The sequence below is a fragment of the Excalfactoria chinensis genome, chromosome 2, assembly GCF_039878825.1.
Source record: "Excalfactoria chinensis isolate bCotChi1 chromosome 2, bCotChi1.hap2, whole genome shotgun sequence".
Taxonomy (NCBI): Eukaryota; Metazoa; Chordata; class Aves; order Galliformes; family Phasianidae; genus Excalfactoria; species Excalfactoria chinensis.
In genome coordinates, this window is record NC_092826.1 from 48,362,811 (window position 1) to 48,390,109 (window position 27,299).

At 40.4% G+C, this 27,299-nt stretch overlaps 1 protein-coding gene across 1 annotated transcript; it reads left to right on the plus strand.

Annotated features, from left to right (window-relative positions):
* Window positions 1-3,551: 3,551 nt before the first annotated feature.
* RAB12 (RAB12, member RAS oncogene family) lies at window positions 3,552-27,299 on the plus strand. The gene is made up of 6 exons (XM_072330021.1): window positions 3,552-4,022; window positions 16,255-16,315; window positions 23,307-23,445; window positions 23,980-24,069; window positions 24,904-25,008; window positions 25,163-27,299. Exons 1-6 carry the CDS (start codon window positions 3,779-3,781, stop codon window positions 25,274-25,276), a joined length of 753 nt encoding a protein of 250 aa, XP_072186122.1. The 5' UTR covers window positions 3,552-3,778; the 3' UTR covers window positions 25,277-27,299.

A 27,299-nucleotide genomic window follows, 5' to 3' on the forward strand; every position in this document is an offset into this window, starting at 1 on the left:
CGTGTGTACAGTGTGTGCACACAGGCTGCATCATCTGTTAAAGGAAAACTCATTCAGAAGCAACAGTGATCAGATCACACCCCACTAACTCTTACACTAATGCTAGTAGTGAAAAGGCCCCACTTCACATAAAATCCTTTTATTGTCTTGGTACAGATTTTGAGGTGCAATCAACAGCCATCTCATACTATTGATTTTTAGCCAAACACCCCACCAAAATCAATGAGGAGATCTGCTTAAAATCAATAGTGCAATAAAGACCATGCAGAGCTGTTTGCAGCTTCTAATTTTTGTTTGGTTTCTACTTTGATTTAATCATACTCAATCTGACATGTTGATACTGGATGATAAATATCCCAGGTGTGTATAGAATTTGTCAAAAATGAGAACAGTATGGATGCAATTATGCTAATATTGAATGCTCGGGGGGGTGGAAAAGCCATTAAGGAACTAAAAGATGCAGAATATTGATATCTTACCACAAATGTACAGAATAGAAAAAGGAAAAGGAGCGATGAAGTTAACAGAAGCTAAAATTCAGTCTTGCAATACAGAAGTCACTTGGTTCATTTGCATTTGAGAAAGGATTGTCTGTAAATCACCCATCTGTTTAACACACATTGTTTTCCTTTCCCCGGCAGAACACTTAGGAGATGGATCTAGAAGGGAGGATCAAGGTTCTGCTTTTGATCCTGAAGAAGCTGTTTGAAACTTTGAAGTCCGTCTGCAAGAGACATATTAGCTGTATTTCTGTACTGAGCCTTTCTTCCTGGGTAGCCAAGACTACTGTTTCTGGAGTTACTCTCCTGAGTTGACATAACTTTTCCTATGTTCTACACTGCAAGATTCAAATCTTGGTTTTGGACTACACTCTGGAAGCATGCACAGTTAAACCTCCATCTTGTATTCATTCAGTGTTCAGGTTGGATAGTAGGAAAAGATTCTTCATTGGGAGTCTGCTCTAACATTGGAACAGCTTCCCTAGGGAAGTGGGGCACCAAGTTGCTGGAGTTCAAGAAGCTTCTGGACAACAGACTCAGACATATGGTCTGATTTTTGGGTGATCCTGTGTGGAGCCAGAAGTTGAACACAATGATCCTTGTGAGTTCCTTACAAGCTGGTTTATTCTATGATCCTATTCTATGATTCTATGATTTTATGATTTTGACTACCATAGTCTTAAAAACCATTTTGCCACCCTTTTCAAAACAACAATATTCAACCAGTTTGCAACAGGCTCAAGGCTTAACACATCAAATAATCATCTACAGTTTTTCAAATCATTGTATAATACTACACAGCCAAAAGTAACAGGGCCTCACTCTCCCATTTATAACATAGGTATAATGAAAACTTAAGTAGGTATTGAAAAGATTCATGAATTATAATAGTAAGATAGTTCATGTAAGTATCTCAGAAAAGACTGCGAGAATGATTGATTAAAGAGACAGGAATTAACTGTGCTGATGAACTTACCTGACTTGCAAGAGTTCCTTCCACTGGTAAAGTGACCAGGTTGTCAATATTCTATCAATACCCTTCAAGCTGAGAGACACTGGTTTTAACAGCCACATAGGCTGCTCTAGTAAATCAACCCTGTTCTCTTCCTATTTCCCAAAGGAATACTTTGATTTTAAATATTTATTTTGAAATAAATTCAACCTGGACTAAACCTGATAACATATAAAACATGGTGGACAGCAAAACAAAATTCGTGCAATAAAATACATGGAGGGAATAGCTTAGGCATGGAGGATTGCAGATGACATGTAGGAAAGATACACTAAAGGCTGCACAGCAAAACTAACTGTACATAAACTAACTGTGCCTCTCTGGGCAGCCTGTTCCAGCACCTCCCCACTCACTCACTAAAAAACTTCCCTGACATCCAATTTAAATCTCCTCTCCTTCAGTTTAAAATCATTCCCCCTTGTCCTATCATTATCTATCCATCTCAAAAGTTGATTTTCCTCATGTTTACAAACTCCCTCTAAATACTGGAAGGCCACAATAAAGTCTCCTCACAGCCTTCTCTTTTCCAGGCTGAACAAGCCCAGTCCCTTCAGCCTGTCTTCATAGGAGAGGAGCTCCAGCCCTTGGGTCATCATTGTGGCCCTCCTCTGGACCCTTTCCAAACAGCCCTCTCCAAACCACTTATCAGATTGCAGCAACTGTTCTGTCACATTTATAAGCCTAAACATGCACAAGCTGCACTAAGGCTGCCCGGGATATACAGGAGGAATTTTTTTTTCTTTTCTCTTTTATTCTTTTGCCTTTGAAAAGATTGAAAGCTCTTGTTCTCTTTCAACCATTTTGTGTACAGATTCTGTGAGCTTTGCCCCAAGCTTATTTCTGCTAGCCAACACCACACTCGTTTGTAATGAAAACATTGCAACTGAGACAGCTCTGCCTACTGGCATATTGATTGTTTTCCACCAATTATGGGGAAACAAAAATTCTGAATCTTTCTCTGCCTTTCAAACTAGTTTTTGATTGTTTTCATGTTCCACGTTGATATTTTACTCATGGATATAAGTTAGCTGAAGTACAGGCCAAGATATCCATAGAAGTTGTTCACCTTTACTAGAAATGATTTGTACAGTAATACTGGTATATTCCTCTGGTGCAGACATGACTGAAAAAAAAAACCAAAAAATCAGCAATGAAAAATAGTAAGCTACTTGAATTTCTGCAGTACTGCAGAGGGCCCAATGTGCTTGTTTTTCTGCCTGAGGTTTGTAGTTTGATCTTGACAAAAGAGGACATATTTCTGGATCTCTGAGTGGGAAAGCGAAAAACAGATGCTGAAGGAAAAGTTTTGGTGCCACAGACTAGCTAATATATAAAATCTATATATGCTTGTAGAGACTGTGCCAGGAAATAGCCGGATAGGAATAAAGCCAACATTGGAATACATGCTGATGGGAGGCACAAAAGCAGGCACTCAGCATGAGGATACGCTGCAGCTGTTGACTGACCAGGAATGTCACAGAATCATAGACTCATAAAATCTTTTGAGTTGGAAAGGATCTATAAATGCCTCCTAATCCAACTCTCCCATAATAAGATAGAAGGAGACAAACTCAAGACAAGGGAAAACGGTTTCAAGTTAAAAGAGAGGAGGTTTGGATTGGATATAAGGAAGGTTTTTTTTTACAATAAGGGTGGTGAGGCACTGGAACGGGTTGCCCAGAGAGGTGGTGGGTGCCCCATCCCAAGAGACACTCAAGGTCAGCCTGGACAGGGCTCGGAGCACCTGACCTAGCTGTAGGTGTCCCTGTTTGTTGCACGGGAGTTGAACTAGTTGACTTTTAGAGGTCCTTTCCAACCGAAACGATTCTGCGATTTTAGGATTCTATGAGCTCTCCGACCCACCTACTCGGCATAGACGAAACTCCCTCAAAACCGGCGGGTTAGAAGCACCGCTGGGATAGCGCGTACGTGAGCCCCTCCTCGCCCTCATCCCAGGCCGTCCCGCTGGGCGGGGCTCTGGCGCTGCCCGCCCCCGGCACTGCGGCGCGGGGCCGCGGCTCCGGTGCTGTAGAGGGCGCTGTGCGGCGAGGCCCGGGCCGGGCGCGCCGCTCGTGGCGGCGGCGCTGGTCGGCTGAGTTCCCGTTCCCGTCGGGCCGGGTCGGGTGGCGGCCGCGCCTCGTCCTCGCGGTCCCCTCCTCCCGCTGCCTCGCGGCGGTGGGCGCCGGCGGCGGGCAGGGCAGCGGCGCGGGGCGCGGCGGAGGCGGGCGGGGAGAGCGGCGCCGGCGCGGCGCCGCATGCGGCGCTGATGGAGCCGGGCTCGGGGCTGGCGCAGCGCAGGGCGGGGGGCGGCGGGCTGGAGCTCGGGGCGGGCTCGGCGGGGGGGTCGCCGGCGCTGTCCGGGGGGCAGGCCCGCCGCAGGAAGCAGCCGCCGCGGCCCGCCGACTTCAAGCTGCAGGTGATCATCATTGGCTCTCGGGGGGTGGGCAAGACCAGCCTGATGGAGCGCTTCACCGACGACACCTTTTGCGAGGCCTGCAAGTCCACCGTGGGTAAGGCAGCCCTCCGGCCGCGCCCCGACCGTGCCGGGAGCCTTGTCTTTGCCGGGCTTTCGCGGTGTAAACACCGCCCGGCCGGGTCCCCCTCCCCGTGTGCTGCCCGGGGTCGTCCCCTGGGGAGCTGCGCAGCGAGTGCCCGGGGTCCCCGGGCCTGTCCGTGGGGCGGGTGGTAGAGTGCGGAGTTGTGAGGAGAGTCGTTGTGCGCAACTTCCCAGCGCACCGTGGGATGGGGGTGGAGGGCCTCGTTTGGCCCGGGTCGGGCGGGGGGGGGGGGGGGTTGGTGTCCTCTTTCCTTCTTGGACAGGATAAAGGGAAACGGCCATAAACTTGAGCATAGGAAGTTCCGCACCAATATGCAAAGGAACTTCTTTACGGTGAGGGTGATGGAGCACTGGAACAGGCTGCCCAGGGAGGTGGTGGGCTCTCTTTCTCTGAACATATTCAAGATTACGTGGATATCTACCTGTGCAACCTGCTGTAGGGAGCCTGCTTTGGCAGGGTGGTTGGACTCGATGATCTCTAGAGGTCCCTTCCAGCTCCTGCAATTCTGTGATATTTTGAAATGTGTTAGGGGTGGCTGGTAAAACAGGTTGTTGTGCTAAAGCCTGATGTGGTACAGAAGTGTTTCGGGAGCGGAGGAGTTGTGCAGTGTGCACTGAACATCACTGATGGGACTTCCAAGTGCTGCTCCAGACCCCAGCCCGACAAACTCTGCTGCCAGGAAACCCTCCGCAGCGTTAGATGTGAGGAAGTTGATGTTTTGTTCTGTGAAAAGCACCTCCTGGGTGTGTTTTGCTCCTTGTCCGACAAACTGGGGGGCAGCTCCCCAGCTTCATACAGCGGCATCTTGTTCATGGGATAGTCAGCAGCGCTTTGAGGTGGCTTAATGCCTGCTGTGCTTTGATGCGTGGATGCATAAGGGGAAGAAAACGAGCTGGTTGGACTGCGTTGTTACAGACCTGCTCTAAGAGCTTAGGTCCTGCAGGAAAGCAGTTGTTAAGTCTGTGTCATTGTAAAATGAGCGCACGTAGCTAAGTTGAAGCTTGAAAAGTGAAGAAACCTATAGCATCAGATGGAAAAGGGCGGTGTTGTCCTTTGGAAACGAAGACGCAATTCTCCAAGCCCATACTTCTGTGGCAGAACAATAGAGTTACTCTTGTTTGTTTTAGTTTGTGTTTTGTCAGTTTTTATGCCTGTTTTTTCCCAGGTCCTCTTAAGAATCCCGCTCTGTTAGTGCTATGGCTTTTCCTCTCAGCAGCCTGTTAGTGCTGATATTTTTAAGTTGGCAACTTAACTTCTTTCTGACTTCCAAAAAGTAAGGAACATAATCCCAAAGTGATATGTTGTTGTAGTGAAGAAATGCCGATGTCTTTTGTGGATGGACCAATATGATTAAACACAGAGTAAGCTAAGGAAGTAGAATCGGCAGTGGAATGTCCCTTTACAAACTCTCTGCGACTGTGTTGCTTTGAACTCGGTGCATCTTTGGGATGACCTACATTTAGTGTCCCTTTCAGGCTGGGCTGCTCTCCTTTAGCTAGAGTTAGTTTCCTGATGTGAGTCTTGAGAAGTGAGAAGAGGTACCCTAGACCCCAGTCCAGACTTCCAGTCTGGTGCCTTGTAAGCACACTGATTTCCTAGATAACCGAGGCAGTGACTGATGCGGAAAGCTTCCTTATTTTACAAAAGACAGGAAATAAATGGTATGCTGCTAGACAGAGCATTACGTAATGTTTGATGTATGAAGTGTGCCAACATAAAGCAGCATAGGGAAATCAGCTTGTGCCAAAATACATGTAGAAACTTGACAGTAATGGCATTCTTTCAAGGTCTTCTGACTGAAGTTGAGAGCTGTTGAGATTCCCCCTGATCCTTCAGCTGCTAAGTGAAAGAACTTCCCACTGTTGTGACTGAAAGCTTGCACCTCTGCTGCTTACATGTTATGTAGAAGGAAAATAATCCACAGTCAGAAATGATCAGGAGTCAGGGTTTGATGCGCAGTTCAAATAATACACTCTTCCCATGTAGCTGCTTTCTGAAGTGATTTTTTTTTTGAGAGTTATAAGCGGAGAATGTTTTGAAATGTGATTTGAAACAGTGTGACTAAAGCAGTTTCAGAGGAAGCGATATAAACCAAATATACCTCGAAATTAAATTTGAAAAGATGATATAAGAATATAAGAACAATTAAAAATTGCTGCGTCTGCTTATATTAGGGAGATGCAGCTGGGAGTGCATGTGATTAACTCCCTTATCTTGATACTGGTGGCCTCTTCTTTTTATACTAAACTTGTGAAAGTGTAGGTCAAACAGAACAGCATATGGCACCTTAACCTGTTGTATGGAAATGTATGGGCTGCTCAGAGGTCCTCTCTGACAATGGAAGAGTTGCAAACATCCAAAACTTTGCATGCCCAAAGCCTATTGGAAAAAACTTGTCCCCAGTGGGATGCCACTGAGTGTTTCTACATAAACAGGGAGATGTGGATTCAATTAGGAAATACTCAGCATTTTAATTTACAAAGACTGCATTGCCAGGTTTTATTACAGGATTTAACAAACACACCAACATGTCTTCTGTCTCATCTCAAAACACTGAAGTTCTTTGAAAGCGTTCGAAAATAGCTTGGCAGGCTTCAGCACATTATCCATAACGGCACACGATGCGCTGTTGATCTAAAATTCTTTTGATGTATTTATTTTGGGCGTTAGGTTGCACAGAATATTGTGTCTCCTTAATCTGCTGTTTACATCGCGCTGAGAATACTCAGCGCGCTCAAATATTGACTGACTCTTGCACGCTGGTGTCACGTGAGAAATAGCATTTGCTGTTTACGATTTTATGTGCTAGGTTTGGGTGTTTGTTCTAATTATTAGCTTATAATTTATTTTTACTACTTGTTTGGACATAGACGTTTTCTTTAGAGATTTTCCCCCTGGATGTAAAGTTACTCCTTTACACCAGTGTTAAATTCAAAGTAGTTAAGGTAACTCCTTTTCCATGATGGTAGAATGCTTTAACAATGAAAAACAAGTATGCCAAATTAGCCATGAATGAGAGTGATCTTTCCAAAAGCTGTGCACAGATATTCATTGCTGTGGTGGCCAGAAGGTTTTAAAGTGATCAGGAGAGGAGGAGTCCTTGCTTTTCCTTCTTCCTCCCACCTTATCATCCCAAAAGTAGTTCTTATCCCTAAAGAAATAACTCTGCACATCCCAATCTCCACAGTGATCTTATTGTAGTTATTAATGTTTAAAAACTGTATTAAAAAGAGTCCTCTTTGTTTTTCAAAGACCAGCAGCTCTCCTGTCCCTATCCCGATCTGCTCATTGCCAGTCTTTCTGCTGTATCCTTGACAGATCTACTGAACTCCTGTACTCAGCATTATTTCCTACCTACCTGAGCGTTGTGCTTCCCTCCTGGTTTTCATCTCAGGACCTGTGGTTCCTACTCACCCAAAGAGCAGGCCCTGCAGTGACTCACTGCTCAGACAGCCACCTCTCCTTCTCCACCTCAAGCTGAGTTCCTCCGCTCATCTTTCACATGCAAGGTTTCTGAAGCTCAGTATTATCCATCCTGCAGCTCTTTTTCCATCATAAAGGCATCCTGGGAAAGAGGCCTTCCCTACCATAATGCAAGAGCTGAGGTGGCTCTGCAGGCTCAAGGCCAGCTCCTTTTAGCAGCTGTTCTTGGGATACTACACCACCACTTGAAGCTAATGCCAAAGCCTCCTTCAGGCCTGGTTTACAAGGAAAATCATAGGTGGAGCTAATCAGCTGAGTTTGTAATGTGAAGTAGTGTTGTGGATCAGGATGGGAGTGTTGTGATCCCTTTTGAACTAATTGTAGCCTGTGGGCAAGCAAATGTGTTGTGGGGAAAGATCCTTTGGCTTCACAAATGCACTTTGGTGTTGACTGTCTTTGCTTTAATATACTGTGAAATAGAACTTCGGCCTATGTTAGGAGCTTTCTAGATTTACAGAGCTCCATGGCTTTTTCTTCTGAGCAGTCCATTTCCTGTTAATTCTTTCTAAAATATGCATGCAAAATGTTTAACTTCCAACAAATAGGCAATAGTGATGATGAAAACTTCTGGTTTAACTTCATCAGACCAACTTTAAATAAGGCAGCTTCTGTTTTTAATATGTATGTGTGGCATATGAACATATGCATACACGTATGTATTTGTGTTTGGGTTTTCTGTCACAATTCAACCTCTTTCTTCATTGTCTTTGGACTAACAACCTAAACATTAGGTTTCATTCACATAAGCTTTTCCTATAATACTACTTATATTCACCTTAGACTCTCTGACGAATGTAACTCATTTTAATTTTTCTGTGAAGGTTTGTTTTGCCTTGCATAAGATGGCACTAAAAACTAAACTGTGATGGAAAGAAGGAGAAAAGAGTAGAAGTAAATATCTTTGGCTTTTCCATGTTGTGATAAAGTAGCAGTCAGCCTTCTGTTGGCTTTATGCTCAAAATCAGCTCTGTACTCAGACTGAGAAATCTTTGCTGCTCAAAAAAAGAAAGGAAGTGAGTTCTGGCTAACAGTGCTAGGTATTTATGTAATAAATAGCCCTTGTCTTTGCTTGTCCAGGATATTAATATGTGCTTATCTTTATTTATTGGCTTTTTAACTACTGTAGCTTAGCACAAATAAAACTTAACAAATAAATTGTTGATGTTGTGCTGCAGTAGTTTATGAAGTACAAACAGCGTAGAGCAGGAGGCTTGAGCTTTGCCTAGAAACCAATTTGACCTTACACAAAACCTTGAGGTGACCGGCGAGCTTGTAGGAATTTGCCTTGTTTGTCGCCAGTTCTGAAACTGTGAGTTCAGGCAGTGCAGCTTTGAGCAGGAGCCCTTTGGAGGCTGCCTTTTACCATTAGTACTGTTGTCACTTATAATTGACACTGGAGACCACAACTGAAAGAACCTATCAATAGCTGTTTGCTCACTGTATGTCAGCTAAGTATATTGTACAGCTTTGCTGTAGTCAGCAAGTATTTTCCATGCATACTCATTTGAGCCCTCGTAAGGTAACAAATCTATATTTTAATATAGGAAAATGTAGTGGGGCAATGCTGTAAATGGTCACGGTTTGGGAACAGGGCTTTGGGGAGGGCTGTTTGTGTTTTTCCTTTTATTTTTTTGAATCGCCAAGAGCTTGTGAAGATGCATAAATTTGAAATTGACCTTGTTTTCCTCATTTATAAACCAATTGCTAGCCTAAAGTGAGGGAAATATTCAGGTGCTGGGTTCTATCAAGACAGTAGAGCTGTCTGGGTACCATACAGTCCATTGTCAGTACACAAATGAGAATATGCAAGTACACCAACAGACAGCATGAAGAGCCCACTTGAATGGTGTCAGATGTGAAGTTTCATTTGTAAGGAGAGTGGAATGCAGCTGTCAAACTCAGTCTGGGCTGTGAACAGCTGAGAGTGTCAGCAGCAAAAAGTAAAAATAGGGGGCATGTGATTCTCAGTTATGGACTTTAATATTTCTTTCTGAAAGTTGTGCACTTAAATAGATGTTCATTTGATGACACGGACCCATTGCAAAATGCTTGTGTTTTTAGCCAACCTGTGGAATGGAAGAGAATCCATAGAGTGCCCTTCATCGCAAAAGCCTTAAATCTCTGTGAAGCTTGTTCTACAGGCTGGCTTTGAACAGGAGAGGATTAATATTCCCGCTTGTTAAGACTGCAACTACATAACAACACGTAGCAGCACTTCTACCATTTATTTCTTCTAATATCTAAGGAACGGAAAACTTGGTACTCAAACCAAAATGCTGTGTTCAGTCTCATTTTGAAATAGCTTCTGCCTTTTTAATAGTAGGGTGCTATCATTAACATATTCTTTCACGTTCAGTTTTCCTATCAGGTCTGGTCATTGTAGGCCACCAGTCTGCTGTGTTTTAGGCAGGAGTTTGCAAATGCCTCGTCTTCAGGAAGGCCCAGAGTATCTTATTCATTCCATCCCGTCTTTCACCTCATTCTGTTTATCAAAAACTTGGTCCATGCTTTGAAGTTAGCTCTGTAAGTAGATTGAAAGTTTATACTTTCTGAAAAACTTTGCATTCTCATAGATGGTAAAGTTATAAAGAAAGAACTTCCTCCGTTTTCATTGTTTGGAAATACTGAACATCTTAGACTTTAGTGTGTATCAGGTGTTCAGAAATCACTGTTGGCTTTCTAGTTGCACCTCTGAAGTTTAGCCGCTGCATATATGTAACCAGTTCTTTTATTCTGATGTTGGTGTGTCTGTTTTGCTTTGGTCTGTAGCGCAGTTGCCAGCCAAATTACGTGTGCACTTTTATTTTAGGCGAGCAGTCTCAAGTTTCTGCCTGTTAATTGTTCTAGAATTACACTTCAGAGCCATATGAGCAACGTGCTTTACCTGCCCCCAAAATAATCCCCAAACTGGTTCATAGGTGACTAACGCTTAATGCTTCCAAATCTCTTTTTAATCTTTGTATGTATAATGTGAGGTTTGAAATAAGTATTTCCGCTTTGGTGGTTCTTAAAATTACCTACGTGTCTTGAAACTTCAATTGAAAACTGCTTTATTTTTTTCTTCAAACAGTTTTGGTAACCTTATTCTATTTAGTTACAGATGAGGACTCTCTTATAGCAGATGCTGTGCAAGCTGGTAGCAGAGCTGGATCTTACCACTGGAAGTACAGTCATCAACTGTAGTGGAAGGAAGGAAACTTCTCTGTAATGCTGTCAGGTGTCCAAAGTAAACAAATAGTCCCAGCCTTTGAATTTTAAGTCCATTCTAATGATCAATCAGTATGCAAACTCTGAATTTTTAAACTGATTGTGTCTCTTCAAATACAGTCTGATTATTTTTCACTGATTACATTACTTTGCTGGGAATAGCTAATAGGCCTCTGAAAATTCAATCTATTGGAATTGATTTTAGCTGGAGGGGTTCTGTGTGCTCTATTTGCATCTGTTTTCCCAGCTCCTGCCTGAACTTTGTGATGGGGAAGTCTTGGCCTACTAAGGTCACTCCATATAAACAAAACAGCTCCCACTTTTTTTTTCTACCGCTTAGGGGAGAAAAGCAATGATGCAGAATGTAGAGTAAGGAGATTCCTCACTGTGTATTTTATTTCTAGACAAACTGTTTTAAAGAAAGAAGCCAGACACAGTTGTATGTGTTTCACTGTGTGCTTTAGTAGATTTCTTCCTGCAAACGGGGATGAGAAGTAATTTATATATTATAACCTGCTTCAGACTAGACTTCATTTGTACTGGATTTGTTTTCAGTCTGGAGCAGCCTCCAGTTTGGTGCAATGACAAGATACGCCACTCACACTGACTTGCTATCTAGAACTTCATTAGTGCACTTCTATTTTGGGTGCCTGTCCCCTTTCTTTTAGGGCTGTTTGTTTTGGAAAGGAGTGCAGACAGTTTGCTTAGCTGTTTGTTGCATAGACTTCAGGATAAAGGAAACGAACCCCTCGTCTAATTGCCCTGTAGTCCGGTAGCCCTTTATTTTTCCTGGAAAAGCATTGTTTCAGTTGAGTACGTGTTGAAGTAGGTGCTCTTGTTGTCATGAAGTAGATCTTAAATCTGAAGCTCTCTTGCTTTCACAACAAAAGCAGTGTGCTTTGTAGAATTTTTCAAAATACTGAGCTAATAACATTATCTTCGGTGTGCCATAGAATTGCTGCTCTACTTCATGCCTTGCTCAGTATCTCTCCAGCTAGGGGCAGTGAAACAGGCATACCTGCAGTTTGGTGGTAGAGCAAGCTGAATCAGGGTGTTTCAAAATGCATATGGGATATGTGTTAGGAGTCCTGAGAAAGGCTGTGCCACAGACAAAACAATTGTGGCAGAATCTGACATCCAAAATGAGCGGTTTTAATTCAGGGAGAGAAGGCTGCTGGGATTCTGTCATGGTTTTCACGTGTGCCCTGAGTGTATTCATAGTTGAAGAAGTGAATACATGGCTTGCCAGTGGTGTGCATAAGATTACTGTGGAGGAGGGAAGGTGGTGGCCAGCCTTTTGGTTCCCCTCCTGTTGCTGTGGCCTGGCAGAGGGCACGCATCTGAGAGTAACCATAAACGTGTACCTGCTGGCTCTGCTGTGTGCATTTGATGATTTGCTGTCAATAAAATTGACAGTAGTCATTTAAATGCAGACCAGGTAGTGTGAAAAACCAGCCTTGGTTTGCCATTGGAGAGAGTCTTATACAATCCTTTATTATTTTATAAGGTCTGTTGTTCAGATTTAATGCAGTTGTCAACAGTGATGATTGATTCCTCAGTTTTATTGAACCTGTGAATGAATAAAATCACTTAGTGGATGCTGTTTGAGTAATTAAGGACAGAAGGTGTCCAGGTGGCTTGTGTTAACTGTTGTTGACATCCTTGTAGGGACTATCTGCCACCACTGGGATATGTGCTGTCTGGCTGTGCTGGTAGGGTGTTACACCAGGCTTGTCTGTCACTGGTTGTATTCAGGCACAACACTGTACAGCACACAGCTTCGAGACTGCAGCAGCCTGTGGCAGGACTGAACTTGTGTGCCTCCGGTGGCGCAGCGGTAGAATTCCCGTTTGCAACACCAGGGGGCCCGGGTTCGAATCCCCCCCTGTGGAGCAGGGGGTAGAAGTGCCGCTCTGCTACACAGAGGGCTCGAATCCCGGGAGTTGGACTCGATGATCTCTAAGGTCCCTTCCAACTCGCACAATACTATGATACTATGATGATGATACAAATGGAGCAAATGCCCACGTTTGTTAAACTTGGAGTTTGAATGGGAGATGTCAGCAGTTGGTCCAAATCAAGTGTTTTGCAACTGTAGCTGTAAGAGCACATAAGACTGCTCTTTATGCTTGCTGTACAAGAATGCGCAGATCCAGTTGTCTACCTCTTGTGTGTGACTAACAAGTATTTGTTATCCATGATAATGGAAAGCATTTGCTTCCTGATTGACTTCCTGAGACTTGTTAATAGACTTTCCTCATGTTTTTAGTACCTGGAGAAATTATAAGGATAGCAAAACTTGGTTTAGTTACGTTCATTGACTTTAGTCAAGCTAATTATTTATTTCCTTGAACTTTTTCTTAAGATGATGTTTGAAATTAAAGTGGAAAAGAAGCGTTTGTTTACTAATTCGTATGTAAACTCAAAGTATAACCTTTGACTGGCCTGTGGTGAAACACAGTAATGAAACCTGACAGGCTTTGAAATTTGTTTCTTCGTTTGCAAGAGAACGGTTGCCAGTATTTTTCCTCCAGTGTTGGCAGACATTAAACTTTTGGAATTGTGTTGTTGCTTGCAGAGCATTACTAATTATAAAAATTAGTTGAGCAACCTTTTAGCTCTGGCAAGCTGTATGATTGAAGTGATGGGTGATCCAAACTGTTCTATAGAACGATCCGCCTCTCCAAAACTTACTGTTTTGCATAGTTTGTTGCAAAATATAACGGCATATAAATGTTTCAGGCTGTGGCTTTAGGATGATTAACAGAACAATTTGCCTTTGGAATAAGAAGTTCGGATATTAGGAAAAAATTGCTCTCAGAGCAGTGAGGCAGTGACACAGGCTGCCCAGGGAGCTGGTAAAGCCACCCGTCCCTGGAGGTGTTCAGGAACCATATGGATGTGGTACTGAGGGACATGGTCAGTGGGTATGGTGTGACAGGCTGATGGCTGGGCTAGGTGGTCTTGGTGGTCTTTTCTAACCGTAATGATTCTGTGATTCCAAGAATAATGGGGAAATAATATTTATTCTGAAACAATCCTTTTAATCTGTAGGCATTTTTCTGCTTGATTTCATTAGCATATGGTCTGCCTCATGTTCCCAAGAAGTCCTGGGCTGGAAATTTCCTGTATTACAGCAATTGGATTTTCTCTGTAGTTCATTATTTCTCCTTAAGAAAACAAAACACACCTACCTTTTTGTTCCTTATTTTTCTGTGATGATAGCATGTAAACCCCTTCCTTAAAGACAAAAAGGTTTTGCTAATGGACTTGGTGAAATTTGCATGAAATTCTCATGGTGATTTGTAATACGCAGTTTTGGGTCAGAGCTGATCTAGACTTCTTTTTGCGTGACAGCAGGAAGACTGCCTTAGCAGAAGCTGCATTCTCTCTCTGACTTCCTACTCAGGTCAAGCTCTTCCACAAGCGCAGTTGTTAACCAAAGCCAGCATGCCACCTGTGCTAGCAACATGCACAGTGTACTCTATTAATATTTCAGTGAGAGGGACAAGGTAGATTTTCTTATTTTACTTTTTTAATCTGACTTCTCAGATGTGAATAATAAATCATACAGTATGTTGTATTCATGTGGTAGGAGGATTGGGAACTTAAGGTGGTGTGGCAGTTATATTGAAACTCAGGAAGGCAGAGATTTGAAACTGTTTACATTAAGATTGATGATCTCCTTTGTGAGTAAAGTTGCTATTGTGCAGTTGATAAGTTGTGACCATTAAGACAAGTGTATTTCATACTTCGAATACAATTATTTGGAGAAAGGGCATTTAGCAGTAGATCTAGTTGGTGTTTTAAAGCAACTATTTAAACACTAATAACAAAGTAGCAACGACAAGAACTGTTATTTCCCACATTTTGGATAGTGGAGCAAAAGCGTCTGTTTCACTTTCTTTGACTTTTACCCTAACAACAGAAATAGTAGTTTTTCAAAAGTGCTAAAGATATTTCCTAAAGCTACGATTAATAAACCTTCTGAACCTTTAATAATTCTTATCCCTTTTCTCAACTTGCATGAGAATACTTTAAAATTGCTGTTAAAATTAGGGACTGCGATTGCTTTGCTTGCTGTATTGCCCAAGAACCCTACTGAGGTGTGAATGGGACCTGGAGAAGGAGAACTGTTGTGGTGATAACCAACACTTTTATCACTATGCATTATGCAGCTGTGAGTTGTTGGTTTGAAGGCATTTTTGTGATGGCAGTGAAGGTCAATGATCCTTCCACATACTTAGACTAGTTTTCCAGTGTGAAATATACTTTTGTTTCCACAAGACTTTGGTGCGGATGATGTAAGGGCCAAGTTCAGTTCCTTCTATAGGAATTAGTCTGGTATTGTTTCTATCAGTGTTAGCAAGGACACTTAGTTTTTACCAAGGACATTAGGAAAATGTTTAGTTGTTGTGAGAGGAAGTGTAAATTTTCTTTGTGCTGACTTTTGTACCTACTATCCTTGGTATTCACTTGCATGTAAAATGGCAAAGTGTTTCCAACGCAGCATGCTTCTGCACTTCTGTGTGGGTGTAAGTGTGCCAGTCTGAATGATGTTCTCCTGTCTTTTTATTTCCCTGCTTTTTGAAGTGGTGCTGTCGGAAGAGGTGGTGTTTAGAAGGAAGAAGTAAAGCTAGAAGACTTATACAAATGTTAAGCTGCTCATTTTAGAGTTCAATTTATGAGTACTGTGATATTCTAGGACACTTGTACCCTGAAATATTTTTGTGTTTGAGGTGGTATTCTTTTGTGTCTAGATGCTGTTTGGCCATACTGTGTCTTTGTGTTGGTTGCCAACGTTATCTTTATGGACTTGAAGTCTTTCTGTATAACAAGGTCTTTGTGGTCCTATCCTTGCTGTTTAGCTTGCATTCAAAATCTGGTTGGAATTTGGAGGTGATGATTGCAACTACCATACGGGTATAAAAGGAATTTTAAAAAATTGTTTGAAATTGAAGCAATTTGCTCATAAACATTTGCCAGAATGAAGAATGATGGTGCTGACAAACTGTGTAAACCAACTGCCATTCCAGCACTTCCACTCTGGCACTTTACAAGCGCTAAGCATCTGGCTTGGGTGTAGATGTGTACTGTTCCACTTCATGGACTGGTGTGGAGGATGGGGTTTGCTTCATGCCTCCGAGGCAGCTGTGCCGCTTGAAAGCAGAGCAGGCTCGTCCTTGACAGTCAATGTGAATAAGGGAGAAATAACCAACCATGCCTGTTGTTTTACTGTTGTTTTGGGTTCACCTGCTGCTGGAACCATTGCACAAAGTGGAAGGTTTATGTTGTGATGCTACCAAATCGGATGGCTCACGGACCATATAGCTGTAGTCAAATCCATGTGATGATCTTGCCTGTTGCAAACCTGTTAAAAGTTGATTTAAAAAAATATATATAAAAACCTATCCAAAAATGATAGTAATAATTTATACCCTCATTACTTTTGCTTCTTATTTCTACTTTTCTGTTTACTGTATTTTATTTATAGGTGTTGATTTTAAAATCAAAACAGTAGAGCTAAGAGGAAAGAAAATTAGATTACAAATCTGGTAAGTAAAACAAATGTGCAACCAGCAGTATGTTTTAATTTTTATGTTATAGCATGAATCAATATGCTTGTCTAATACTATTAACTGTTATAAGCTGGTTTAGCTCTTAGTCTTTTGTTTCTCTCCTCCATTCCCACCTGACTGAAGCAAAACCAAATAGCTCTTAGGTTTTTGTGAGGATAAAGGAGGAGAAGGATGGTTAGAAGTAGGGCATGAATGTACTTACTGAAATATTAATGCATCTCAGAGATCTCAAGGACTTTCTTCTAGAAGTGTGAAATCATCTACACAAGAAATAGGAGTTCAACAAACAAAAGAAAATGACCGTGTTAAATAGACAGTTTGATTTTTATTTTCTGGACTGTTCTAATCTGACTTGTTACCAAAATAATTATAAGGCAGACATAAAATATTTCCTAAACTATGTTTCTAAAACTTGATATAGACTGTGCTGTTTTCTTGACACCGTATCAAGTAACTTAAAAGTAAAAAGCATTCAAGACTAAGCAAATTATACCCCCTACAACAGCACTGAGATGAAAAATGATCTCATACGACCAAGACAGTACATATTAACTAGAAATAATGTCCTATTACAGAAAGCTTGATGTCTGAGCTAAGCTTTTGTGTTCCAGTGTAGTATACGTGTTTCCTCATAACGATTCCCCATGCTAATGATAGAATTTAAGTTGTTTAGGACTTATTGAGCTTACGTGCTCCTTTGCAGAGTCGTCTAATACATAAGCATTGTTATGAGAGAATAAACCAGCTACGTTAATATACATTAATCTTACAAACTACTGTGTAGAAGCTTAGCTTTGGTTGATTAACAGTGCTTGATGCATAATTGGCCTTGTAGTTAAGCTGATATAGCTGCTAACAATCTATAGAGGGAGGGAAAGAGCTCTGAATACTCTCTGACACACTTTGGGGATATTCTGGTGGTTTCTCATTTGTAACTACACGGGTGCAGTGAACTCAGCTTACTAACTCCTCTTGGCAGGTCACCATCAACTCTTGTTTGTCACACCATGTGTCTGTCTTGCTTCCCTCTGAGTTAACTGCTGCATCATCTTTGGTATCATCAGTCACCTAACACTTGAATGTTACTGGCATGTCTTCATCCATCATGTGTCCCTGCTTGGAAACCTATGACCACAAGGCTGGCAGTTGAGCCAGCAGTTGCTAGCCAGGGTCTGCTGAAGCTGACAGAGGTAACAGAAGTTTTTTGATAAGGAGATGCTGCCTAACTTAAAATTTGCTATGAAATATGCTGAGCTTGACAATCATTTCTTTTTCCATGTTGAATAAATACTTTTTAAGAGGTGTTTTGCTGGAAAAGAGCACCATTATTTAACCATTATTTTCCACATATTGACAATGTGCTATTAGGATACAGGAAACTTTTTAAACAAAAAATTGGTAAGTTGCTAAAAAGTGACTAAGAGCCCTGTGCAAAAACCTGCTGAAGTGGTGAGCAAAACACATTATAAAGAGGAAAATACATTAAAATCCAGGAGTACAGTATCCAGCTCCCAAGTGTTGCTCTGTCCCTAACAGTTGCTATTAAAATGCTGTTTGTATGGATTATATTTAAAACTGACGTGGCATGCTTGTGAAGTTTTTGTAAAGCAATTAAATAACCACCACTTTCACTTATTTATTTTGAAGCGTGTTGTATGTGTTGTTGGGCCCATCTATTCTTTTTGTACCTTCAGATGTTAGGTGGAAACAGGAAAGCCATTTACAAAGTCAACCACTTCAAGGTTTAAAATGCTAACTTAAGTCACGTGGTTGATCCAATCTCAGTCTCCTTTCATACCTGTGTAGAGACAAGGTTACCTCATACTTCCTGGTGGTCTTTACTTATAAAGATCACAGTAATGACTACAAAACCCTGTATTTTGAACAAAAGAGCAATTAAAGGAACAAATCATTTGTAAAATGTGTTTGATTCTTGGAAGTAGCTAAGGTTGCATTGTGAAGCATCCAAGCTTGTTTAAGTTTTCAGTCGTGATGATTCTACTTCAGAAATCAAACAAGGACGGTTGTTTATTTTTGTTTTTTTCAATACCAGATTGGGTTTTCAGTGGCCACTTGACTTCTCTCTACACTGTCTGCTCTGCCAGCAGCGTTTTCCACGGTGCTCTGACAATTCTCTTTATGAAAGGAGAAAAGCAGCAGAGAACTATACGGAATATATCAGTCAGTGATGTTTCCTTTTGAAAGTAGCTCTCACCTGGTTGCTGTTAGTAGTATAGCATACAAATCAGGCTTTCTCCATATTGCTTTTACAGTGAGATATTATATACTCTAGGATCAAAGAGGCTTCTGTTTTTACAGTAGCACTGCTACCTTCAACCTATTTCCCTGACTTTCAGTCAGGAAACATCCTCCTGCTCCTCAGAAGATGAAATAGTAGAGCAGCACTGAGGATGCTCAGTAGTGTTCATTTTCTGTGCTGCCCCCAGTACAGTAGCAGTGACCCTTGGGCTGGCACTTAAAGTAGTAGATACAATAGACCAGCAGTTCTTAGCTGAAATAAGCTCATATGTTTTGAGGGAAGTAGTGTCTGTTGCAGTTATGCAGCGGGTGAAGTAACTGAGCAGTTTGCCTGATTATTAGAGTGAATCCAAGCATCTCTGCTTTAGTGCTTTCTCAGAGCCAGACCAAATGATAGGAATCCCACCTTCCTGCTCTGGAGCATAGGTGTACCAGGAGGACAGTGAGTGGGATCTGACCGTGCCTTGTCACCTCAGCAATCTAAGCATTTAGCTGAAGCAAAAAGCAGCCAGGTCAGGCTTCCAGTTTAAAGGTACCCTGCTGCTGGAGGCAGTGGTGCCCTGCTGCTGTGCCCAGTGTTATGCTGTGCTGCCAGGGCAAGCTTGGGTTTCATGTCTAAGGCAGCCTCTGTCACCTGGCATTTGTTTCTGAAAGTTGTTTTAACTGAGTTCTCTTTAAAAGTTGTGATGCTGCCAGCTCAAGGTTTCCTATGGACAGTAGTGCTGGAAATTTTTGGTGCAGGGAGTAATGTAAGGAAAACATTACCTGTCTTGAAATGTAACAGAATGTGGTTCTTAAATGTTACTACCTCTGACATCAATTATTGCACGCAGTAAAAAATTGCAAGTAATTTTGAGTTTTTGTTTTGTTTTAGTGGGAAGGAAAACTCAGCTAGTAGAATTAACCCCAAAATGACTTAATTTTTTTTAAATGTCATTGCCATGTAAGCACAAAGCAAGTGCAAAGGTGAAATTATTGTTAAATTTGTTATTTCTGCTTAAAGATACATCCCCTCCCTGTTGCCACTTCACTCATAAAAAAATGAATTTAACTTCAGAGCCAATGACAGTTTTGAGTCTTTTTGTGTTTTGTACGGTCTGAGAATACAGCAAGTCAACACTTGAAAAAAAGGCTTTGTATCGTGATGGTGGTGTTTGTTAATTTGCTTTTGTTTGGTATAGTGTTTGTATTTTCAGAGTGATGTCTAGGTTCTGTTAATGAGGCAGGAAATTGTAGTTGATGCAGGAGTCCTAGGCTGAATGTTTATAATTACCATTTGGAAATAGCAGGGCTTTTTCCATTAGAGCAAGTTCTTGGAAAAATCAGTAAAAGAAAACTCTTTTAAATACTAAAATAAGGGAGTCGTCTGTTGTGTTTTCTCAGCGATGCCAAATCATTGATGAAGTTGTAGGAGCTTGTTGTTTGGACTTCTGGAGTTGGAATGAGATTGGAGTGCCTCATAGTCCTTATGCTGATTCTTGAAGGAGAAATAAGGAACTAGCAGCATTAGCATCGTTCATGAAATCCATGAAGGTGCAGTTAAATAATGCTCATCTCATAGCTTTCCATCCTTCCAATAGCTTTCTTTACTCAAGTGTTCCCACTGTGGGAGAGTAATACATTGACAGCAGTATAACAGACTTAATTTCTCCAGTACAGCACATGAAAGGAAGACATTTTATGATGAGTATGTTTTTGACGTTAGCTCTACTTTAGGGCTTGTTGGTTTTTTTTCTTCAATGCTGGAAGAATCTACCACACATCTTTATAAAGATGTCCTCATACAAGATAAGTTTCCTTACATAAGATCAACTTGATACTCAATGGCAGCTTATTTAGCTAGTTTTAGTTTGCTGATTATTGCTTATTTTAGAGATAATTATCCAGTTTTCTTCTTGCTACTTGAAGGATAATACGTTACTGTAATGTTAAAGACCACAAATTCAGGTTATTTTCTTCCCGTTTTTGAAGGAAACAGGTATTATCAGATCATGCTTACAATTGGAAACCTGTTGTCTGGTTTCATTTAAATTTCCTGTAGCAGTGACTGCATTGTTTACACAGTGTGTGGACATTGTGATCATCAGAGCAAGGCAGAGAAAGTCAGCCATAATTCACCGTGATTAGAGTGACTGGCAGGTGACAATTGGTGGCCATCTGTTCATTGAACATATAGCAGGGTTTTTGAACCAACCACAGCAGGCGGTGTGTCTCATTTAGCCAGCAAGGCAGACTACACACAAATGATCTACACAAAGAGGACTGCCAGGACCTGAGGGTAGAGATTGTGGCAGTATTTTAAGAACCTGAGGTTATTGTGAGGTGAGGAGAGGTTGGTAATACCCGATAGAATGGGAGATAATGTACTCAGCAGGCTAGGGGAAGTGTGGGGCTGGAAGAAACTGTAGTGGCTGAGTGTAATGTTGACTCCAGTGCTTACACTCAAGTGTACCTCATGTGTTGATTGGTCTCTTCAGAGAGAGTAGTTGAATGTTAGTGTGTTTATTTCCCCTCTGTATTTTCCTAACATACAAACTGAGTGATGGATTTGCTAAAAAGCCCCTAACATTGACCTGTAGGCACAGTTAGCTCTGAAATGGCTCCTCTGTTTCTTTCCTCTGGTACAGGAACAGAGAAGAGAGGGAAGACTGACCAGCAAAAAAAGGCAGTGGTTTTCATTAGTCAGACCACAACTTGAACTGATGCATTCTTCCATACGGGGTATGCTCTGCCACCTGCCATCTGGTTGCGTTTGTGCAGCAGTAGAACTAAAGGGATCCCATCCCTAATGCACTTGGTCAGTAGGCTGGTATAGCAGCAGATGGCAGAGGCTGGTCTACACGGTTATAATTCTGAGAAGCCTGTTCATAAGTACTGAAGCAATGCTATCCATATGTGGAAAATCAACGGTTCATACTAGAATTTTTACATTTTTCATGGAACATATTTCCAGAGGATCTGACAAAACCAAACCTGACCATCACAAAAGAAAGAGAAAATAAATTATGTCTTTTAAGTAATACTTACTTACGTGACTTCAGCTGCCAGAACTTGTATTGCTTTAAAAATAAAACAAACACTTCATTCATGATAAGATAGGAACCAGTTAACCATCTAAAACTGTCTGAAATACTTGTAGAGCTTCATCTCACTGAAGCGGTCTACCTGTTTCACCTTCAGTAGGGTCCCAAAGGTTTGTGTGAATTCAGCTCTTAAGTATTGAGTAGAGAATGGGTGTGAATAAAAACAAAAATGTATGCAGTAGGAATTTGTTCTCTTCTACCTCCCTGCCCCAGGTTCCATGTCGTGATGCTGCTGGCTTAGTGAAGTGTTAGTATTTTTCCACAGGCTATGAAGCAGAGATTTCACATCTTTTTCTAGTAGACAGTGTTTACTTTGTGAGATCACCTACCAAAAATGTGTTGCTATCAAGTACATTTGTGGCTATTTCAGGAGAAAGTCAAGTACTTCACTTTTAAGCCTGCTTAGTTGAGTATCCCTAAAGATACTGTGAAGAGCAGGATAGGTTTGCTGTAGTTTATTCTGCTACTTGTGCATTAACCTTAAAAAGAATTCTTCAGGATAATCAATGTGGCATTTTGTGAACATAACGTTTTCCTTTCTTTTTGGTAACAAGTGTTTCAGTTCTCCATTGTTAATCTCATTCCCAAATTCATTCTTATCCTTTTGTCTAAAATGTGACTGTTGTATAGAGTTCCTTTTAAGTTTTTGGGTCCCTATGCATGGGCACACATTTTTTCCTGTGCACTCTGAATTTTATTCAGTCTTTTGACTTATCCTTTGGTTGCTACGAAGCACCGTGTAATTTAGTATTTGCTTTTGATACCAGTCACATTTTAAGACTTAGGGTATACACCAGCTGTTGTATCAGTATAACTGCCAAAAATCTTCCATGACAGGACTCGGTAAAAAATAACTTTGTCTTATCTACTTTGGAATATCAACTATAGCTAGTACAGGCATACTGTTGACATTGCTTGAAAGTAATCTCCAGTGTAAATGCACTGTGATAGAAATGCCCGCATTTGAAAGTGAAGATAGAAATACTATTTGACCACCTCAGATTAGTAGATGTAAGTGTGAAAGGCAATAATCTACTTTCAAAAGCTGTTCTGTACAAGGTTGTTTACTTACTTTAGAAATCACTTCCTTGGAAGTGAATTCTGCCAGTAGCCTCTGCATTAGTCTTAAAAACCATGGCTGAGTTACTGTGGTTGATCCAGAAAGGCTTTGAAAGTTCAAATCATAATAATCAGTACATTGCTTATTTTATTGTTGGATGTCCAGCTGTTTTAGTTTGCTAAGCATGTGTCCATTTCTTTTTCATTTTTTTTTTTTCAGGGCTCTTTAAAAGAGAAACAACCATATACCACAAAACCGGCTTCATCTGCTGGTACATTTTCACTGAACAGCTTCATTTTCAGTCACATGTAGACCTGTTTGGTGGCCTTTCTTGGTGAAGTTAGTATGGGTTAAGTAGTTCTCATGTGAAAAACTTTTTGTAATTGAAAGTAATGCTCCATTTTATTTTATTTTATTTTTCCTTGATATACACACGTATATTCAGTTTACAATGTAGAATATCGAATAAGTGTGGGAGGGTGTCTTTATTAAAATAGAAACCAAGTTATTGTGTACTTTGCAAATCCACGAAACATTTGTGCCAATGTTTGCTGCTGCTTCTTAGGGACACAGCAGGTCAGGAGAGATTCAACAGCATTACCTCAGCTTATTACAGAAGTGCCAAGGGAATTATTTTGGTGTATGATATCACCAAGAAGGAAACATTTGATGATTTACCAAAATGGATGAAAATGATTGATAAGGTAGGCTCTCTTTAAGTTTTTTGTTTGTTTGTTTTTGGGGTTTTGGAGAATTAGTTCTTTCTCAAAAGGACTCAGTAATATATGCTTTCAACAGCATCATTCCAGGATTATTAAACTAAAGACTGCTGGTTTGCATGGGATTCTTTTAGCAGGAATTTAACGTTTACGTGTTCTGTTGCAAAATGATTGTCCATTCTTGCTTCCTATGATTAAAGTAGTTAGAAGTGCCAGTGGAAATCTGTTACATTATGCATTTGCCTATTCACTGAGGGAAGAAGAAATTTCGGTCTGTGAAATAAGTCATTTTGTTCACTCCTAGTTGAATTGGAACAACTGGTTCTTAATAATGTTTTTTAAATGATATTTAAAAATTCAAGTTGAATGTCCTTAAAATAACCTTCGGGGAGAACATTAACATGTTAAACTGTGTAGATATGTTTTGTGGTTTAGGAAAGAAATTTCTCTTTTTGTTTGTAATATTATATGAAGCCTCACCTTTATTTTGTTTAGTTTATTAAAATATTTTACTTGTAGTATGCTTCAGAAGATGCAGAGCTTCTATTAGTTGGAAATAAACTGGACTGTGAAGTTGATCGAGAGATTACTCGGCAGCAGGGAGAAAAGGTAAGAACAGGTAGAAGTGAATTCTAAGTTACAGCTGGAAGCAAAACTGCTGTGATATTGCTGTTGAGAGTCCGTGGCTATTCTTAGTAATATTGTTGGGCCTGAGGAGCGTACTGAGAATGAATTTTGATAAAACATCCCCACAGTCTGCTTACCTACTTTTATACAACATGCATTACCTGCTTTCTTCCTGTAGTGGTGTGCCTTTGCATTAAAAAAAAGAATAAACTACTAGTGTGATTGTTGGCCCCAGTACACAGTAGTGTAGTGAATAACTCTTTTTGGCATGTAAACTATGAAAAAAGATGTAGTAAAGAACTGAGTCATAAATAAAGATATGTCCATTCAGGACATGTTTATGATCCTTCTTCCAGATATTGGCCTTTCAGTACTACTTTAGGATTGGCAAGAGTCCTGCTTAATTACTTAACTTTTCTTCCGTGGTTGTTGGTTTTTCTTGCTTTTCTTCATTGCAAAAGTAGTGAGGAAACTGAAAGGAGAATGTTTTGCCATGGGACTTACGGCACCATCTTGATCAGGACAAATACAAATATATTCTTCTGAAAAGTTCTTACTCCTTGGCAATCTGAGTAATCCTTGTCAACTGAGGATATTAATTTCTCAAACTTAGGTCTAGAAAAGTGAATCATGCTTTTCTACTAAACCAAATCTAAGTGAAAATTAGCTATATCTGGCAATGTTTGCTGCACCTTAGAGATTCAGGGTTATTAATTGCATAAGAGCTGATCACAGATTTCGGAGAAGCTTATTAAAGGTTTAATGAGGAATGTATATTTGTTGTTTTTGTAGTTATTTTACCTTTTCTCCCATCAGTTTGCACAGCAAATAACTGGGATGCGGTTCTGTGAAGCAAGTGCCAAGGACAATTTTAATGTGGATGAAATATTTCTAAAGCTTGTTGATGACATTCTGAAAAAGGTAAAATCTTGAGGTGATAGTTTCTGCCCACATAAGTGGTCTGAGCTTAAATACCGAGTCTCTGATTGTATTTGTCAGGAGGACATGGAGGGTAAGTGCACTCTATCACGTGAAGCTGATAATTGTTTACAGGTGATGTTTTCTTTTCTTTAAGATGCCACTGGATGTTATAAGAAATGAGTTGTCCAACAGTATCCTGTCCCTGCAACCAGAGCCAGAAATCCCACCAGAACTGCCTCCTCCAAGGCCACATGTCCGTTGCTGTTGACTTGTTACTCCATACAGAGTGAAAAACAGGAGTGGGAGGATAAAGAAAGTATCTGTACTACTCTGCACTACAATCATTTGGCAGTTTCTTGTTGCACTTTGTTATTCGAGTCAGAGCTACACACTAACTTGTAAATATGCAAATATGCAATCCTGTGTAGGATTCAACTATATAACATTTAATTATTACCCCTGACCCTCACAATGATGTTTCATTCATTGCCCCAGTGTTATAAATACTGTACAGTTGGTTGAGATTTACCACACTTCCAGTCGAGGAAAAAGGAGAAGTTAAATCTATACCTATTCTTGACATAAATGTTGTAATAGTTCTTGTTATTATAAACAGGCAGGCAGAAGCTCTTCTGGTATGAAGATAAGTATATGGTGCTTTGCTGACTATTTTAAAGACAATTTTTTTTTAAACAGAGGACTTTATGTACAAAGCTTCCATAATCAGCATTATGTTTCATTTTAATGTAGTGAAAACATCTTTGGCTGTAGCATCCTCTGCTGACTGGATTTGTTGAAAAGCTAAGTTTAATTTTTGGCAGCCTTATTTATTTTGTTTAATGCTGAACCCATCCTTTGTGTACTACGACATCACGTCTGGTGCAAATTTAAGACTGCGCTGAAATTGCATATAAAATTTTCTGCATAAGCATAAACTTAATTGCGAGAATCAATAAGTTTCAGTAAAAGAATGGAGATATATTCAAAACTCTATAAGAAGGTATAAAAAGCAATGCTGCTGTCCTAGACAAAATCTTTTTAAAAAAAAAAAGAGAATTTCCTGTGTTAAGGAATATATATGTGTATTTGTCTGGACATCTGTAGGGTTGGGGGGAGGGGAAATTAAGGTAAAACAAAGGTTTTCCTTTCCCAATAGTAGAAATTATTCCCATCAAGCAAATACTGTGTTAGGTTTTTGTCTGATAATGAATTTGTGAATTATATCTTTGGTATATCTTTTATTAAAATGCACTGTTTAGTTTAGCTGTGGTAAATCAGTAGTTACATATTTGAATAACTTGGTGTGTCCTGAATGTTTGTGGTATTGAAAAGCATTGTGGTCTTTCTAAACTAATGAAGTGCAAATAAAATTTTGTATTTATGAATGACAGTGGAACTGCACCTGTTATTAGAATGGCAAGTATATCAAATCGTGGGTAAAAGGTAAAATCTACAGTATGGAACAGCTGCTCTTGTTTTAATTTCCTTGTTATTTAACTTCCTGTTTGACGGTTCCTCTAGGCCTAGTTAGAAGAGCAGCAAACATTAATTGTTCACCTTGATGCTTGCTGTCTTGGGATGACCTAGCCCAGCTGATACCTCCAAACAGCTTGTGACTATTTGTCATGTTACCTTCGCAGGTGGTCACAAAATTATTAATGACAATGGCAACACAAATATTAACCAGTCTTTTTCACACTACAGCTTTTCTACTTCTCATTCTCTGGTGCTGGAACCCATTTTGTCACTTTTGCCACTCCTCTAGCTGAAACGCTGACACTTAACAGTAAGTTGTTCCACTGACTTGAGCAGTTTCTCTGTGCTTTATGGAAGGAAAAAAAAAAAGACGCAAAGAACTGCGAAGGTTTTAAAAAGATATTTTTTTAATCCTTTATTTCAGTAAGCAAGCTCTGACATTCTGAATACAATACAATACCATGCAGGTCTTAGCACACTTTGATTTCAACTTACAGATTAAGGAAGCATGGTTGATATTTGTGCTTATGTCTTCTGCCACCTTGTGCCTAAACAGTTTGCTTTTATAGGTAGTAAACTTGTGGTTTACTATCCTATTGATAAGATAAAATCAATTTCCAAAGCACTTGTAGGATTTCTGATGATACTGTGGGCAATAAAACGGAAGGAAGAATTATGGAAAAGTGAGTTTTAACTTGACAACAATTCTATTTTAGCTGATTTGTTTTTATATGTACTTAGAATCTTGTGATTTTTCTTTTTCCTGCAGTTTTTGAATTTAATAAAAATTAAGAAATCTGACTTAGATAAACTTT